The 17,777-nt window shown below is 41.9% G+C and overlaps 2 protein-coding genes across 3 annotated transcripts; both read right to left on the bottom strand.

Annotated features, from left to right (window-relative positions):
- Nucleotides 1-578: 578 nt before the first annotated feature.
- txndc9 (thioredoxin domain containing 9) lies at nucleotides 579-3,356 on the bottom strand. The gene is made up of 5 exons (XM_003452961.3): nucleotides 3,223-3,356; nucleotides 2,256-2,441; nucleotides 1,841-1,959; nucleotides 1,291-1,545; nucleotides 579-1,202 (listed from the first exon to the last, which is right to left on the bottom strand). The coding sequence occupies exons 2-5, from the start codon at nucleotides 2,427-2,429 to the stop codon at nucleotides 1,088-1,090; spliced, it is 663 nt and encodes a 220-aa protein (XP_003453009.1). The 5' UTR covers nucleotides 2,430-2,441; nucleotides 3,223-3,356; the 3' UTR covers nucleotides 579-1,087.
- A 1,048-nt stretch (nucleotides 3,357-4,404) lies between these two features.
- Nucleotides 4,405-17,675, bottom strand: rev1 (REV1 DNA directed polymerase). Of its 2 annotated transcripts, none has more exons than XM_005457791.4 (23): nucleotides 17,132-17,675; nucleotides 15,272-15,869; nucleotides 14,403-14,477; nucleotides 13,739-13,871; nucleotides 12,861-13,029; nucleotides 12,331-12,765; nucleotides 10,970-11,826; nucleotides 10,475-10,573; nucleotides 10,261-10,377; nucleotides 10,047-10,173; nucleotides 9,841-9,969; nucleotides 9,593-9,747; nucleotides 9,388-9,507; nucleotides 9,073-9,293; nucleotides 8,801-8,973; nucleotides 8,446-8,675; nucleotides 8,177-8,367; nucleotides 7,822-8,088; nucleotides 7,407-7,506; nucleotides 7,060-7,265; nucleotides 6,806-6,956; nucleotides 6,581-6,683; nucleotides 4,405-6,467 (listed from the first exon to the last, which is right to left on the bottom strand). In XM_005457791.4, exons 3-23 carry the CDS (start codon nucleotides 14,466-14,468, stop codon nucleotides 6,356-6,358), a joined length of 4,161 nt encoding a protein of 1,386 aa, XP_005457848.1. In that variant the 5' UTR covers nucleotides 14,469-14,477; nucleotides 15,272-15,869; nucleotides 17,132-17,675; the 3' UTR covers nucleotides 4,405-6,355. The 2 variants fall into 2 exon arrangements, with proteins under 2 accessions (XP_005457848.1, XP_005457850.1); XM_005457793.4 differs by having other exon boundaries at nucleotides 10,979-11,826; nucleotides 17,132-17,670.
- Nucleotides 17,676-17,777: the final 102 nt, after the last annotated feature.

The raw sequence follows: 17,777 nt of genomic DNA on the forward strand, positions 1-17,777 counted from the left end.
AGTGTTCGGTTTTGTAGTAATACTCAACGTGCTCAGCATAGCACCAGCCAGTCTTATCAGCTACAAATAATCTGCACCCTTAAAATGTTTTTACATGGTTATAGTTTTTGGTTTAAAGGCAAAAACAGCAATTTTGTTTTTTAAGAACAAAGGCTCACAAAAAAACATTGCCAGTAATTATACTGGTCACTTCATTAGGTGCATATGTTGTACTGCTTGCTAATCCAAATATTTAATCAGCCAATCACATGGCAGCAACTCAATGCATGTAGACATGGTCATTACAGCCTGCTGCAGTATCAGAATGCCTCAAGGTGATTGAGTGTGGCATGGTTGTTTGTGCCAAACAGTGTAGTCTGAGTATTTCAGAAACTGCTTATATTCTGGGATTTTCCAACACAACCTTCTCCAAGGTTGAACCATGTTGAATCTATGCTATGAAAAAATTTAGACTGTTCTGAAGACAAAAGTATCCAGTGAGTTTAAGGATGTATTATTTTCATCCATAACGGCAACATACAACTCTTGCAAATACGCTGCCTCTAACCCTGAAGAAGTAACAAAAAATACACAAGCAGTTTTTTTTCCATCCTTTTCTTGTTTTTATTAAGTCTGCATTAGTTAGGTCAAACTCATGCTACCATGAAATGTCATGTAAAAATTTATTTTGCTCTTCAAAGATGATCTTGGCACTCACACGCACCATGAACTTGGTTCCAACACGAGACGTACAAAGGTTACAGGAAAGTGCGTGAGACAGCTGTCTACAATAAATGATTACACCTGAAAATCAAGAAAAACAAAACACAGCTAACAGCTAGTGGTCGCTCAGTGTGCTCCCTCGTTCATGAACCATACATTTTATTACTCAGATATTCCAATATAAATCATGGTGGATAAGTCCTTAAATAAGGCTGAAACAAACGTGCTTTTTAAATAAAATGAATCAGTGGATCGGGTTAGTAATTTCTATTTTTTTAATTAAGTCACTGATAGAAGAGAGGGAAAAAAAGGAAGTGGGCTGTCTGCTGGAGTTTTAGTAATGAGGTAGCCCTGAGAGAGTAAACCCGACAACTGTCCAGCCTCTTCAGTCATCTTCAGAATCCGAGTCGTAACCTCGCCCTCTGATGGTTTTCTTCTCCACTTTTGTGAACTTTGTTCCTGATCTCTGTGTCGCTGTTGGGGGCTCCCTCAGGTTGCCACTAGAAACAGGAAAAAGGGATCGTGTTAGATAAAACGTTTTCATACACGACACATAAGGTGCTCGAGTGAGTCTACTGCACGTCTCACCTGTAGTTAATAACGTCCGCGCAGCCAAGTCTCCATTCGAGCATCTCTGTGGTGAACTCGTCTGTGTTTCCCAGGTCAGTGAATCCGACCACATAGTCCTTTGTTTTTCCGTCAATAAGCAAAGCCAGAGTCGGAATAACTTTGATGCGCAGCCTCTCTGTCAGAAATGGGGCCTTCTCTGCATTCAGTTTGATGAATTTGGTCTCAACATGCTTCTTTGCCAAGATGGCCAAGTGTTTGTCGAGGATCTTACATCTAAGGACAGAGAGACAAGTTCAGACGTCTGACATCAACAGATTAATACTGTGGCGACTGAGTAAAAAAACTGACGCTAAACAAGGCACAATGTTGATTGTTAAAGATAACTGAAACACACTTCACACGTAGGAAATGTCATTTTGTCTTAAAAGATGATTTTAATAAATACATTCATTAATTTGCAGAACATATTCATTTTCTATAAACTACCTCTGATTCTTTTGTTTTTTGGACTACATTACATTTCTAATTCATGGTCCTGTTGCATCATTTAGTGACTTTCTAGACTTACCTGAAGGTTGAATTTCTGTAGAAATGGCACACGGCATTCTTGCTGTCTTTCACTTCACTGAAAAAGTCTTTCTCACTGGATATTTCTCTGTACTCCCCATGACCTTTAGACAACCACTCCTGAAAAGCAAAACAAAAGGTTACAAATACAAGAAAAGCTATTATAGTTGAGTACAATGAAAACACTCTTTAAACCGTTTGAATAATAGACCAAATGCTGTGTAGCCTAACTTCAGAGCAAGACAGTCTATACACATGACACCAGGTGTTTTATTATGATCCTTCAAAGAACTGACTGACATCACTACAAATTGTAGTGCTGATAAGTGAATCTGCTCAGTGATTCAAATCATTTTATCTGCTTTACGAAATTAACACAGCAAAATGCTACTGTGATTATAAAACGTCCCACAAACCTGCTTCTGTTTTTGGGCCTTTTTTAGTGCCTCTAATCGTCTTTCCTTCAGCCTCTCCAAATCATCTTCATCCATTTCATTCAGCTTGGCCAACTGGGCATCCACCTGCTCCTCCACCAGCTTGGCTGACTGCTCCAAAACTTTTGTTATGATTTCCATTGATTGGTTAGCCATGGCTGCCTGACTCTGTTTGAAAATGGGCAGATAAGCAATGGTGAGACATGACACCAGACAGCACGGCAATAACAACAACACAGTGCCTAATATCGATATGTGCAGATACAAGCTTTCTGCAAATGCCAGTGGCTGATGTGTATCAGTCATGTGACATCCACACTGCACTGGCTACAAGTTCAAAGGTAGTGTGATGGAGCGCATGACGACTTGGAAATAGTTCACTTATTCATATGACTTATTTATAAGCTTTGTTTTGCGCAAAGATGCAAAATAAAGAGAAAGGAATCTCGTCATAGCCTTTGTTCCAAAATTTTACAATGGGGAAAACCCTGTTTTAGCCCTACACTGTGAGCTGGTGTGATCAAGTACGTACAACAAAGTAAGGTTAGCAACGTTGCTTACACAGAAATTGGTCCGAGAGCTCCTCTTTTAGCTAGCTAACGCCGCAGACAAAGCCACAGTAACGGCTGGGGGGCACACCTTGTTTCTGCCCGGTGGTGCCTACAGTTAGCTGGTACAGACACAGGGTGGGTACCTCTCACGTATCTGCAGCTAACTAATACAAAATAAGAAAAGTACACGCCAGCAGTTCAACAAAAATCTCTATATAAACCCTCAGTCTGCGTTTGCTTGCTATCTTAACTAGCTAGCATTAGCCCCGCCATTGTTAACAAACGTCACAGGAACAGTTTTGGAAACAGTTTTGTTGATCTTTTATTTTTTAAATGAACGTCAACTGTGCGTTTTGTCGAAAATATAAAGTATAACCAAGCTGCTATTAAAACATTACCTAGTAAGGTGACAGATGCTCGTCAACACCTCAGCCCGTGCACGAAACGTTTCTCTGCGGATACAACGTCACAGCGGGCCCGTCTGACGTCGTGGGAAGTACATCCGGGCAACTCGGTTATTTTTTACGGGTTATTTTTTATTTATTAATTTATTTTGTGTGTGTGTGTGTGTGTTATATTTTTTCACGCTGTACTGCTGCTTTTGTTTATTGGGACCCAAAAGCTCAGTTGTCATCTGATGTATTAAAGAAAAAATATATTGTTATATTGTTTGCAGTAAATCCCGTGCGTTCATCTATGAAGAATATTTGTAGTTTATATGCAAAACATGAATGAAGTCGAAATTTCGAGGTAAGCCTTGAAATAGCATTTTAAGAGGGAAAAAAATCGAAATGCTATTTTGAGAATAAAGTCGAAATGTGAAGATTAAAGCTGTTGCCATGGCTTATACCCTCTACAAAAACTAGTACTAGGATTTCGCGTTTAATCTCGAAATTTGGACTTTATTATTAAAATGAAAAACAAATATATATATAAAATTTCATTTTAATAATTAATGTGTTCACGTGTGGATCATCTCTGAGATCTTCCTCTTTTCCTTCTGCCTGGCAGCTCCAAATGCAACCTCCTTTGTCCTATATATTCATCAATTCTTCATGTAATCCCCCATCTTCAAGCCATCTGTCGCTCCTACTGCACACCTGACCATGGTCTCACTGTCCTGCACCACCTTCACATACTTCTTTACCACTTACCCTTTTGTACAGTACCACAGTTCCTCTTGCCAGCCGATCATTTGCCTTCTCTAGACCCCCAAAGACAGAAAAAGAAAGAGCAAGCACTAAAGATCTGCTTTTTCTTGGCATGAAACCACACTGCTGCTCGTCGATCCTCACTTCTCTCCTGAACCTAGCTTCAAGAACTCCTTCCCATATCTTCATAGTGTGGCTTGTCAACTTTATCCCATTTAAACAATACAAAAATAAGTTATTAAATTCAATGTTTTTTGGCATCAAAATAATACACATCTCTAACAGACATGTCTAGCACATTTATATGCTCATCACTGTCAGACCTGGGAATAACATAACAGACACACTGAAAGATAATTTTCATAAACATATTCTATCAGCTGAAAGTTCTTTTTAAAGCCAGTTTATAGAAAGGAAAAGACAAATAAATGAATACAGAATTTACAGTTTATTACCAAGGTTTAGAAAACTTACAAACAAGTTTCACAGCTTCAGGTCTTCAGGCACGAGCCAGATTAGACAAGACAGGCCAATTTATTATTATTATTTTATTTTAACTTCTGGCCATTCCCCTGGGGAAACACGTGAGAGGTGAAGAGAAGCAACGTCTTTAAAGTGAATCACACATTCTAAATTACATTCATTTCAACAAGTTTCAAAAGATGACCGATTGATTTGGTTTGCATATCAAAATTATCTTTTAAAACACGCATTTTAACCACGAGCAAATTATCCTCCATGGTGCGATCACAAGTCAAGCAGCTGCATCTGCTGTTAAAGTCAAACCTCACACAAATAGTGTGACACAGCTGCAAGCCGTACAAAGTGTCTCGAGGGTGTGAATCGCACAGTGTGGCTGACGGAGTTAAAAATCAGATCGCCTCTTCCTATGCACATTCAGCATTGTTTCGATGTTCAGATAAACACTAAATGCTTTATTTAATGTTACGTGGTCTTGAAGGGACATCTCATTGTTAGGTGAGAAAAAACAGAAATGCATAGGCTACTCATTGATTGCCATGACCCCTGTCGACATCCTCCAATATCAGAGTGCTACTGAGAATCAACAGTTAACCTCACCTCAAGTGCTTTGGCCAGCTTCTGATTTCCATGTTGGAACACTTAGAAACATTTAAAGAGTTACAATTTAGAGACAGTTACTAAGAATCCACTACCGGTAAACAATACAAGAGGTAATTTCTCTACATACATGTTTTTTTCTTTTAAAACTTTAGACAAAGATCTTTAAAACATTATTTACACAGTATAATAACAGCGTTTGGCACTTCTTTTTTTTGGAAAGAAACGAGAAACAAGAAAAAAAAGCGACACTGCTGCATGCAGCAGTAGATGCTTCGCAGATAAGTGCTAGTGGCAAAGAGCACCGATAAAACAATGATGGGGGAAAAAAAAAACATTGTCCAATCGTTTCTGAAAACATGTCTTATGTATAAAGAATGCTACAAAGTAAGCGGTTTGTAAAACTGCTGAAATGTACTTTTTGTTTTAACATGATCACGTATCCAAGCAAGGAAAATTTAACATACCGGATTCTAACGCTCAAGAGGGGGAAAAAACCAAAAGGAAAACAAAAAATACATTTCGAAATCAGGCCTGGATGGAACGGATGTTATTGTTTTGTCTCAGAGTCCAGCTACGACTCAGAGATATAACAGCAGCCTTCGTTGGTAGGATCGAGCCAGAAAGCCGTTGAATGCTACGAGGAGTATACTTGTTTTTAACTTTTTGGACATTTATGTGCACAGTGAATGTGGGGTTCAGTGTTAAGATTCTGACGCATGCATAAACAAACAAACAAACAAAAAACAAAAACTGACCTGTGGCATGTGTCATCACCTGCCTGCTCACATCATTTTTTCCTTCTTCTTCTTTTTTGGCCACGTTAACACAACTGGCCCACTCTCCAGATCTGACTCTCTGCGACTCTCTTACCCAAAATGAAACTGAACTGTCTCTGGAAACAGATCTCTGAAGCTGATCTACAGCGCTAATGCTCAGGTCACCACAGGAGTATGCGATCTAATACCAGCTGAAAGTTTTGCAGTGCTACAAAAAACAGATACCCTTAATGCGTTTTTTTTGCCCTTAATAAAATCTTGCATATGAAAATGAGTCGTAGGAAAATAAGAGTGAATGAAAGTGAGTTTCCAAAAAGCTGCTACTATCATCATTGTTCTGTGATAAAAACAACCAGTTTGTCCAAAATACTGTCATGGCTCTTTCTCATAAAGGTGTAGCCATTATTTGTATCTTTCATAAGTCGGAATTTAGACATCATGATTTGTATTGTGAAATTAACAAATCAAAAAAGTGTTGTTTACAATGATCGCACGTAGCGAGGAGAGCACCCCGTCATTCTTCATGCTATCTTCAGGGTGCTGCCGTAAGTCTGCTGCAAAACCACCTGCACGTTGTCTAAGATGAAGTCAAAAGCCATACTCCAAACAGACTCCACTGACTGCTGCATGAGCCTGCAGGAAAAAAACCCAAAAACAAAGCTCAAGCATAACAAGCGAGTGAAACCTTGAAAACAAAGAAAAAGGAAGGTAGTTAAATTGAGGAATCTTAACTGCACAGAACTAACCTTTTCATGTATTTTATAGTCAAATCCAACTTCTCCAAATCTTTGTCCTCAATTAAGTCAGTGCAATATTTCACCACCTGCAAGATGTCCTCCTCCATGGGTTCTAAAAAATAAATAAATAAAAAATACATAGATAAAGATGCACTTTTGGAAACCCATAAAAATCATCAACAACAACAACAACAACAGCACCAGAGGAAACGCCATCATAACACATCGGTGTACCTGTTATGGTGGTAACCCATTCCCGTAGCAGTGTTTTAATGTCTGTTAAGTCACAGGCTCCTGCCAGTGCTGGAGGAGGACGAGCAGCCAATTTAACCACGGCTGGTGGGACCTCTGGTTTTGAAACTGATGTTGAGGGACCATTTTCAGTCTGGGAATGAAAAGAAGTTGCAATTTTTAAAGATTAGTCGACTAAATCATATGCTTTCACATGTTGGCAGCATCTTTATGCATAGAGCAGAGGACAAACTTGCCTTTCGAATGTTTACTGGTTCCCGTGATTTTCCAGTAGGTGGCAGGCTTTTGGCTGGGCTGTTTGTTGTTGGACGCTTCTTGAGTGGAGAAGCTCCTTTTTTAAGAGGACTGACTGCGTTCTTTCTCTTGTAGCGGCGCTTTACCCGACCGTTGCCGATTCCTGCCCCAGACTGTTTTAGCTGCAGCAGTGGATTCTTCTGCTCCACTGCAGAGAAACCAGTAGGCCAAACAAACAAACAAACAAGAAATCAAATCAAATAATAAAATCAGGGTTAAAAGAATAAAAAGTAAAATCAAACAACCAAAAAGAAAAGCACTCCTTCAGAAAATTCGTCTGCTGACTTACACATTTTCACCTGAGGTTGGACACCGGTTGCACGGCTGTAGGCAGCTTTCAGTTCCTCCTGTAGTTCTTTGGGAAGGGCAGCAAACACATCTGGATCGACCTGCAGTCAGACAGATGGGAAGCTCACTTACTACCAACTATGAAACCAGCTTTTGTTTTCTTTAACTTGTGGGACCATCTGCTTCAGTCACAACTCATGTGTTCATGGCACATTTCCAGTAGAGAACAGCACTTTGTGCTGTTTAAAGGTTCCAATAAGCAAAATTACTACAAGCCACCAAGGCACTACATGTTTCTGTGGAACAGAGTACAACAGAAACTAGAGTTTCCAATTTTTCCTGATTTTCTCTCTACTTTAGACTGTAAAATTAAACCACCGGCAAACCATCACAAAAAAATCTAATAGCATACACACCTGTGAGAAGTTAGGCAGTTCCAGTACAATTCCTGGACTTTCTGGCTGGTTTGGAATCTGCAGGACCAACGTTCCTACAGGTGGATAATTCAGTGCAGGTACGGTTGCAAGGGGAGGACGAGGGGGAGAGGCTGGATGAGAACTGAGAGGGGAAAGCTGCGGACCAGGTGAATGGCAGTTATTTGGCCTCCCATCTCTCCTGGTCCACGACTGCTCCACTTGTTCTCTCAGCTCTGCAGGCAGGGCCTCCAACACAGAACGATCCACCTTGGAAAAAATTAGGAAACAGTTTGTTAGAGGTGTGTTAATATTTAGGTTTTGTTTTGCCAGTCAGACATTTCACTCCAGTCCTGACCTGTGAAGGGGAGGGGACTTCGATACTGAAGTTGAGACGTGTCCGAGAATGCTTTGGAGTTTGTCTGCACGCTGGTTGTTCCTTGCTTGTTCCGGGTACAGGCTCAGCAGGTGACAAAGGATATGGCAAGGAGTTTGCTGTTGGGACTGTTGTAGAGGAAGCGATCTTCTCCTGAAGTACGTCTGCAGCATCTGTAATAATATTACAAGACATAAGTGATTTTTACAGACAGCAATGAAGACGAGCAGAATCAAAAACACCAAACGCGCCTCGGTTATTAGATCTGGCACTCGATCCCTGGCCTAACAGCATCTCTTTGATGGAGCGTCCTCGCAGGCCTCGGCAGTCCTGTGTTGCAGACTGATGTCCCTCAAGAAGCTGAACCTGAATGCCAACTCCTCTCAAGTCCTGCACCTCTACCTTCATGGCGTGGAACAGCTTGATGACTGCAGCAGCGATTAGCTGACCACTGTCAGTGGACTGAGCGAGCATCACGGTCCTGATGGAAAGGGAGACAGATAAAGATAAGCTTACAAAGAAACTGTGGTAAGGATAAACAAGAGAGGAGAAAATACGAAGATTTAGTTGTAACACACAAGGACAGAATAACGATCTCTTTCTTACTTGGCTAAATGATCACATATGCCATGGCCACCATATTTAGCAGGTTCAAGTGGCGCTCCAATTTTGCGAACCATGACTTTAAGGGTGACTCTTCGACCCCGCAGACCTGCTTCTTGTAAACGTTTTTGCACCTCCATGGACAAATTAGTCAGGAAACACTCCGTCTCATCAACCTGGTGAGTGATACAAAAGAGGATTAGAAGGGGGAAAAAAAGCTGGCATGTTGAAGTAGAACACATGACACAGAAGGGAGGACAAACAGCAGGTCTAACCCGAGTAAAGCGGATGTTGTAGTTCATCTCAGCAGAGACAGATTTCCTTTCCTTTTCATAGCGGACTGGCCGGTCGTCTAGACCCCTACAGAAGCGGAACAGAGTCTGTCCAGTACGGGGCCCAAACTTCTTTTGCAGCTGAGACAGAGAAACTTGTTGGAGGTCACCACAGGACCGCACACCCATGAGGGCCAGCTTTCTCCCCATAACAGGCCCAACACCTTGAAAAAGTAGGATCATCATCATTTGACTGAGTATTTTACCACACAGAATTGATATCCATGGATTGACCAGAAGGTGGTGCTGCACACCTACCAGGTAAGCTTGTCACCGGGAGGTCCCTGATAAAATCATCCACTTCTTCAGACTTTAGGAAATACTGGCCATCAGGTTTGGCCTTACGAGTCGCCAGCCGAGCCAAAAGGATGTTGGACCCTGAAGAGACCAGATTAGTCAGACTTTGTAAAATGCAGCGGCAGCCTTGATCTATTTTACAGTACGAACTAGGCAAACAAATTACCCATGCCCACTGAAGCACAGCATCCCGTTTTCTCCTTGATGTCTGCTCTGATCGCTTTGGCTAGATCTTCAGGGCTGGCGCCCACTTCAGCTAGCAGTGCAGAGCCATCTATCAACACTTCATCGCAGCTGAGGGCCTCGATGTCATGGGTATAACTGAAAAGAGTAAAATCATAAATAAGTTATGCATATTAAGAATTAAGGGAGAACATAGTTAGTGTGAGTAAAAGATAGTGCTGTTTTCTCTACCTGGCCAGAGTCTCATACATATTGAGGGCCACCTCTTTATAGGCCTCAAAATCATATGGCACAGACTGCAGCGCGGGGCACAGCTGTTTTGCTTTCCCAAAAAACATGCCGTTTCTTACGCCCGCTTGCCTGTGGAAGAAAGAATATATGTTCTCATTCTTCTTGTTACAAAACTAAGGCAGACCTGATCTGTTTTTATAGGTTACCTGGCCTCATAACTGCAGGATGCAATCTCTGCCATTGAGAGAGCAACAGCATCCTGCTCCACTCCATTGGTACGAGACTCAGGACTTTCTTGTGAAGGACTTGTGTGTATCTCATCCTCTGCGCTCTCTGAAAGGTGAACAGAGAGGGGACGCTTAGTTACAGAAGGGCTGGACATGTAAAAGCCTGTGAAAGCCACTGTTATGACAATCTCACCAGCTTCTGGGTGTGTGTATTTTTTCTGGTAGTACTCCATCTCCAGCTGAGGGTTAGCTCCTGGTCTCACAGGCCCTCTGCCCTGTCCACGGTTACTGGTCACAGCTACAGGCTTACCTGGAAGAAACAATTTTAAACATGAGCACCGAGTGTGTTACGTCCATTTTTTAAAATTTACTGATAGCACATTTAAACAGACAAAAAAGTGGCTTGCCTTTAAGATCTGGTCGATTTCGAATCCCCACAGACACAAAGAAACAGTCCATGTCCACATGGAGGATGCAAGATTTAACACTGACTTGGGCTGATGAACCTGACACATAACAAATACATACAAATATCATCAATGGGCAGTTTTTCAGATTTAAACAAAATATTAATACACAGTTGTGGTGCATGCATGCAGTGCCTCAATGATGTCAACGGCCCACCAATTAAAGGTATTCACTGCTATACACAATATATACCAGATTTTCTAGCATACAAGTCATACAACTGCAAAAATGGTAATTGTAGAATTATAAATCATGATATGCTGCTAAGCGGTTTTTTTTTTCCTTTATAGGGGATCTAGACCTTGACTGACATATAACCAAGGTCCCCAGCTGGAGCAGGCAAGGGCATCTTTTGTCCCTGGTCCAAAGTCTTTGGGTAACATAAAGAAAAGAAGCCTTCAGAAATATACAGAAAACAAACACAGCAACCCTACCTTTCCTACCTTTAGTGTCTATAGATCGCTGGGCCACAGATTTCCTCAAACGCTCTTTCCCAGGAAGGCTGGCGCCCCCTGCTCCTTTTCGTTTGCTGTGCAGTTCATTGACGTACTCAGAAAAGCCACTCCTCCACGTGGAAATCTGGTGCAAGCGTGAGTGAGAGTAGAACTCGGAGATCAAACTGCCCGTATGTTCTAGCAGCTGTGCTGAAGACTTGGATGATGATGACGATGACTCATCCATGGGAGGTTCAGATTTGAATGTTACATTATTTGTGCTGAGGGAGGCAGAGTCAGATGTAAAGGCGTTGTGGTGACTTCCGTTTAGTCGAACTGGAGAATGTGAAAGAGAGCGAGATGCAGGAGAAAGAGTCTTTTCAGAAATCATATCGACCTGAAGGGGTGCTTGAAGCTGCTTTGGGAAGAGGTGGCTTTCAGTGGCTTTTATAGCCTCTTGATAGGTTGGTGGTGGAGGCTTAAGTCTTTTCTCATTGGCTCTTTGTGAGCTGGATTGCTCCACGGGGACAAGGAACTGGTCAGATTGCTTTGGAGGGCTTTGGGGAAACTCGTAGGGGTCAGGCTTGGCCTGGAACTGTACAGAAGGACTTTGAGGTTTATCTGGTGAACTCTTAACCCTGCATTTGGACAGGCTGTTGATCAAAAATGGTTGATTTGTAACAGGGGACAGGTCCTCTGAATTTAAGGCACCGTTAACAATGTGAGTGTGTCCATTGGTCAAGGGGGCATCCTTCACATCTGAGGCCCCAGCGAGATGAGGTTCTTCTTTGCTACACTCTTGGATTTCATTCATTTTTGAATGGCTCACATCCACTGAGGTCCGCAAGTTTCTATTTCTGTGATATGAAGGACAGGAAGAGTTTTTAATCAATGACATTAAAAAAAAAAAAACTTCAAGCTCTTTAAAGATTTCTGTTCCAAACATTAAAATGTAAAGTAAATAAATAAAAAAAACAAACTGAACTTACTGAGCTATTACCTAAAGTGGACTTATTTTGCACATTCTCAGATCCTTATTTGTGATACTTGAGTCTACTAGAGTTGCTTGATTCTCAGTTCAAATGAAACCTTATTTATCTTACATGATGTGAAATCAGTTGTGTTAACACATCTACCTTTAAGCCAACTTCATTCTGAAAAAGACTATCTGAACATCAAATGTGTGCACAACAGAAGCCTTGTGTCAGACATATTATAAAGGATAGGTCACCTCTATGACATCAGAGAGGTCTTAAAGTAGAAAAAATGTCTGAAATATAATGTTTCAATGCTAAATAATGAATAGGGAAAAATGCATAAGAGGTCCACTTTAAGTGTAACTACTTACTTTACATACTCACATTTTTAATTCCGCTTCCTGTGGAGACTTGTGTGGGTGCTTTGTGGAGTTTGGATTAGACAGTGGGTGTGTGTGCAAAGGGCTTCTGTGCCTGGGATCTGTAATGAGGTGGCCGGATGCAGGGTGACTTGGTTCGGGGTTAACAAAGCGAGCTGTAGAGCTGTGCTGAATGGACTGAGGTTGAGGTCGAGCCTGGCTGGGGATGTGGACGGGGATGCTCTGAGCGCTGCATGAGGACTTCTCATGATTGAGAACAGAGGACTGAATTTTGCATTGCGGCAGATTTAGTTTTAGATGGGCATTTGATTGAAGCACCCCATGGCTCGGTCCAGGAATCTCTGAGGTCTGACGAAGAGTCATGCCAGGGAAGAGCGGGCCTTTGTGTTTGCCATACAGCTGGTACTGTAGATAGGGCAGGAGGTGCCCAGCTTTGATACTGTTTTAAACAAACGACAAGATAAACAAGGTTTTCGGCTAATATTGTACAACAAAATATGAAATATAAACATTATCACTTGGCAATGAACAGACCTGTCAGTGATCCACTCTGGCCTGATGACCTTCTCCCCTTTGAGCTCCTGAATTTTGCTGTTAGGCAAGTTAGTGGCGATGATGTGGGTGGTTTTGGAGCGTGAATAGTAGACATGAAACTGACCCCCATGCAGCATCATCAGTCTGCGTAGTTCATCTGCACTGGGATCTGCTCCCCAAAATATAACAGTGTGGCAAAAATGACAATGTCAACTTACTAAAGGCAACAAACACCTTAGACAGCATCTTGATGTGCATCATGACAGCCTGGCAGTTGTCAGCTCATCAGGATACATCACTGTCATATTTCCCAGTGCCTCAAAAACCAGCAATTTTAACACAGACACAGTCACTGTGTGGATAAAAACTTCCAAGCTACTGCACTTTGGCATCTTTTGCCTGTGAGATGAGTCTCCAGTGTGATGCAGATGTCATCAGATGATGAGCCTGATATTTATTTCAGTTTTTCCAAGTTATTTTTTTCCCTTGATCATTTTTCATATGATGATTTTGAGCTATGAAGCTTTTATAAAAGCTAAATACAATACTACATCAAGCATACGCCAACCTGTGATTTGATCACAGTGGAAAAACAGTGCCTTGAGTTATCAGAGCAAGACAGTCAAAAGCTGATTTATGAAACTATACATCAAACCAAAAAATAAATAAATAGGTGTCTCTGTGTAAGTGAAAATGCCAAAGAAGTCTGTATGTACTTTTTAAATTTCTGAAAGAAAACAGCATTCAGAAGAATTTTTTCATCAGTTAATCCTCTGAGAGAGAAATCTGAGAGAATTTATGGTCCTAATGTTGGAGCAGCTGAAGAGGAATGAGGCAAACTAAATGTATAATCTACATAAATGTTTACAAAGCATTACCTGTGTATCCGTTGACATAAATAGCCACTCCAGTGAAGATGCTGGAGGACGCTCCTTCTTTTTGCTTTTCTCTGGGGGCGTCAAGTCTAAACTGCTCGTCCAGCTTGGAAACTTTGGCGGCCATGTAGCCACCCTGCATGCAGTAATTAGAGCAGTTATAGAAAGAAAAAGACAAATAGAAAACATTTAACAAACTGCATTTTTATGGTTTGCACATGACCAGCAAATATATGAAGATTTTAAAATATTTTATGTGATACGTACATACAGTCATAATATTGCACACAATATCTAAACATACACACATATATACACACCGGAGGTTTTTCTCACCCAGTTATTCTGCACAGATACTGATATTATGATATATTGCTATCGACTTGAGTTTTCATTATTCCCTTGCCTGTATAGTGGACGGCTATATGGAGAGCTCACTCTTCTTATAAAGCATAAATGTGAATGCCAGTCTTAACCAATTAGACAACTAGTGATCTAAATCCAGCTCTTAGCTGTTATAATGAGTGTGTGGGAGGGCGATGGGGTGCTCCTAGTGTCCCCCAGTAATGCTGGAAGGCACACTACGCACAAACCATGTAATACCTTTTAACTGACTATCATTACACACAGCTCTATGCCATACAGAGCTGAGTTAAATAAGACTCACCTTTTCGCCCCAACCGTTGTCATCGCTGGCATTGGCTCTTTTCCTCATCCAACCATCTCGACTCATACTGAGTATCTGAAAGCAGAAGAGAGCCAATTCCTCAGTACAAAGACAGAACAAGTCAGAGATGCACAATCATAAATACACACAATAAAACTGCTGACTTAATTTGACAGGTTATGGTTAAATCCAGGAGGACAAGAAAATTACCTTTGCGATGCATAACAGCTTTTTATCCAATCTGAAATGAACCTAAATGGCATAAATGCTGCTCAGATGGTGTGGCAATTATTTTAAACACCAGGTGACTGTAAAGTCAGTCCTTCCTGAGTGATGTCTCTTGTTTACAAAACTTCCTCATGTGCAAACCAAAGGGCAGGAACAATGCAACCAGTGTTGATGACTGATATTAACAACAGTTAAATGAATCAATGTTAAATGAGCTTAGATGCCATGGTACTGGCCGCACACTTTATGGGAAAGCCGTCCGTGCCAAAGGACATGCCCGGGCAGGTTCTCTACTGTTGACAGGTAGGTCACAACGAGTCGCTATAGGTCACAGCATAGCCCCATGTGGCACTTTGTCACTTCTTTCAAGTACGAGCTAGGTGGACGGCTAACATTAGCCTAGCAACTCTAAGCGGTTTTAGCTGGTTAATAATGCATGTCGCTACGCCACTAAATGGTATTATAAATTAAGGATCAGGAACAGTTTGAGTGTTTTGCAGACTCTTGCTAACAATACTGGCAGAATTAGCAACCCAGCGTTAAACAGCGCTATAAGACTATGCAACTTTAGTGTGGCGATAACCAAGGCTGTAAACAAACCAACCTTCCTGAGTGGTTGCTCGCAAAGAGAAGTGCTTTACCTTGTATCCTGTCAGACTTGGTTGTTAGCCACAGACTTCTCTCTGCAGATACTGCTCAGCTCAAACGTTGTGTGCCCACTGATTGGGTTAAACGAGGTAAGACCAAAGCAAAGCGAGATGAAAATCCTCTAGACAGTCAGATCGAGTCCTCCGCCTCCCCGATTCTGTTATTCCGAGGACTCCTTTTGGTGAACCGAGGTCCCCTTTATTGTGTCATGCTGCCACGCCATGTCTCTTGAACATTTTCACTCACCCTCCCAGTCCCTTCGCTCTCCATTTCAACCGCCTGAATCCCTTTGCTTTCTTTTCTCTCTCTCAGTAAGCACCAATGAGCAAGGTAAAAGTAGTTCCGGTAGCAAAAATTTCAAAATAAAAGTTGTCGACTAGGCTGTTATGTTTTTCAGGAACAAGGGTGTGCAGAGCTGCCATGAGGTGTGATAGATGGAGTCAAGATGGGGTCGGATTACATTAGGGATCAGCTCTGAGCCCTTTCTTGTTTGCAATGATGACGACCGACAGGTCAGGCAGGAGTCTCCGTGGAACAATATGTTTCCAGATGACATGATCTGTAGTGAGCCTGGTCAAGTGGAGGTATGCTCTGCAGATGGAAAGTCAGTACAAACAAAACAGAATACATGTGTGTGAATGAGAAGGAAACTGCTTTGTGGAAACAGTGAAGCTGCAAAAAGCAGATGAAGTGAAGGTAGATAAGTTTAAATACCTGAGATCAACCATGCAAAGCAATGTGCAGTGTACAGGGGAGGTAAAGAAGGGAGTTCAGAAGTGTCAAGAGTGATTTTGAGATAAAGATGGCAGCAAGAGTGAAAAGGAAGGTTTACGAGATGCTATGGTGTATAGTTTGGAGATGGTGACACCAATAAAAAGACACGAGCTGAATACGCTAGATTTTCACTGGGACTGACCAGGATGGACATGACTAGAAAGAAGTACATCACAAGGACAGCTCAGGTTGAGCGATTTGGAGACAAATGCAAAGCAAAGCTGGCATGGCTTGGACATGTGCAGGGGAGGCACAGTGGATATACTGGACAAAGGATCTTGGACATGGAGCTGCCAGTCAGGAGGAGATGAGGAAGACAACAGACAAAGTTCTTGGAGAACATGGAGAGTGTTGGTGTGACAGAGGAGGATGAGGGATAGGGTCAGATGGAGGCAGATGATCCACTGTGGCGACCCCTGTATTGAGCAGCCAAAAGAGGTAGAACAAAAATAGACCACTATGGGAACATTTTGTGTAAGGGAGCAAAATTATGTGGAATTTAATTGACCTATACCTCCAGTGTAATTTCTTATGGTGTGTCTGATTACTCACATATATACCGCACTGCAGACATGAGCTTATTTTACAATATCCAGACTGTTAACACGGTAGTTTTATGTCATATTTTAAACTTATGGAAAACGCACACTCATAAGCTAAGATAACCGTTCAGTATATTCCAACATGTGGACAGCATTTGATTTTCTATAGTTTTTAAAAATGTATTTCTGTATGTATGATATGCAGTGTAGAAAAAACACCAAATGATAATTGGTGCGCTTTCCTTAAAATCAAACACACATTTCTATATATCTGTTGATTTAAACTGAAAAGTTTGCCTAGCATAAACCGCTATTTTCAAAAACAAAATACGCCCAACTTCCGGTCGTCGGGTACCCTTTCAGGTAGCTTGACGCATCATCCCCGGCTTCTTGTTTTCAGCACTGTATACAGTATTTGCTTGAAGCTGCGATGCTGCCACTACGCGGACAGTCACGTACATGTCACCTGGACTGTCTATAACAGTTCATGAAAGCTCTGTGCAGTTTTTAACCCACTGGCGGTGCTAATTTACTCACTCGGGAGCCGAAAACCGGGTCGCCGGTGTGAAGCTGCTATTTTGTCGCTGCGACCTTCGGTTATTTCAGAGTGACGCTGCTCATTTGAACTCAGGAGGGTTTGTGTGCAAAGTGTCCGCTTTTCTGCGGCACAACAGCGGCTGGCGGAGCAGTCTAGGGACACGCACACATCCACCGGTTTTTTTCCACGGTGTGCGTATACTGTCTGGCTCCCAGCACGGTTGTCCTCAGATGGCCGTTCATCTCACAGGCAACTGACGGCCGTGACGCAGAGGCACGTGCAGCACGAACGAGGATGTGAACACTCGTCCGCGCGAACCTGCTCTCTATTTTAACCGTAGTCCTGCATAATATTAAAAACAGCGCTAGCAAAAGCAAAGACGGGGTGGAGTTTCCCCCATCGCTAGCAAAATAAGTGGGTTGGACGCTGAGGAGCATAAAAAAATAGTCTGGGCCCTGTCTCCTCTTTAGTACCTTGTTTGATTTGGACACTTAATTAAAGCTTTCCCATCTTTGATCGGTTTGTTTAAAATATAGACTGCAACACAGGAGCTGGTGTTAAAGGAAGTGTAAATAAAGTGGGTCATATTTTTGAGGGGGATAAACATGTAGTCTGCTACTGATTGTGTTTGCAGACCTCGTATTT

Source organism: Oreochromis niloticus, linkage group LG16 (assembly GCF_001858045.2).
Source record: "Oreochromis niloticus isolate F11D_XX linkage group LG16, O_niloticus_UMD_NMBU, whole genome shotgun sequence".
In the NCBI taxonomy this organism is placed as follows: Eukaryota; Metazoa; Chordata; class Actinopteri; order Cichliformes; family Cichlidae; genus Oreochromis; species Oreochromis niloticus.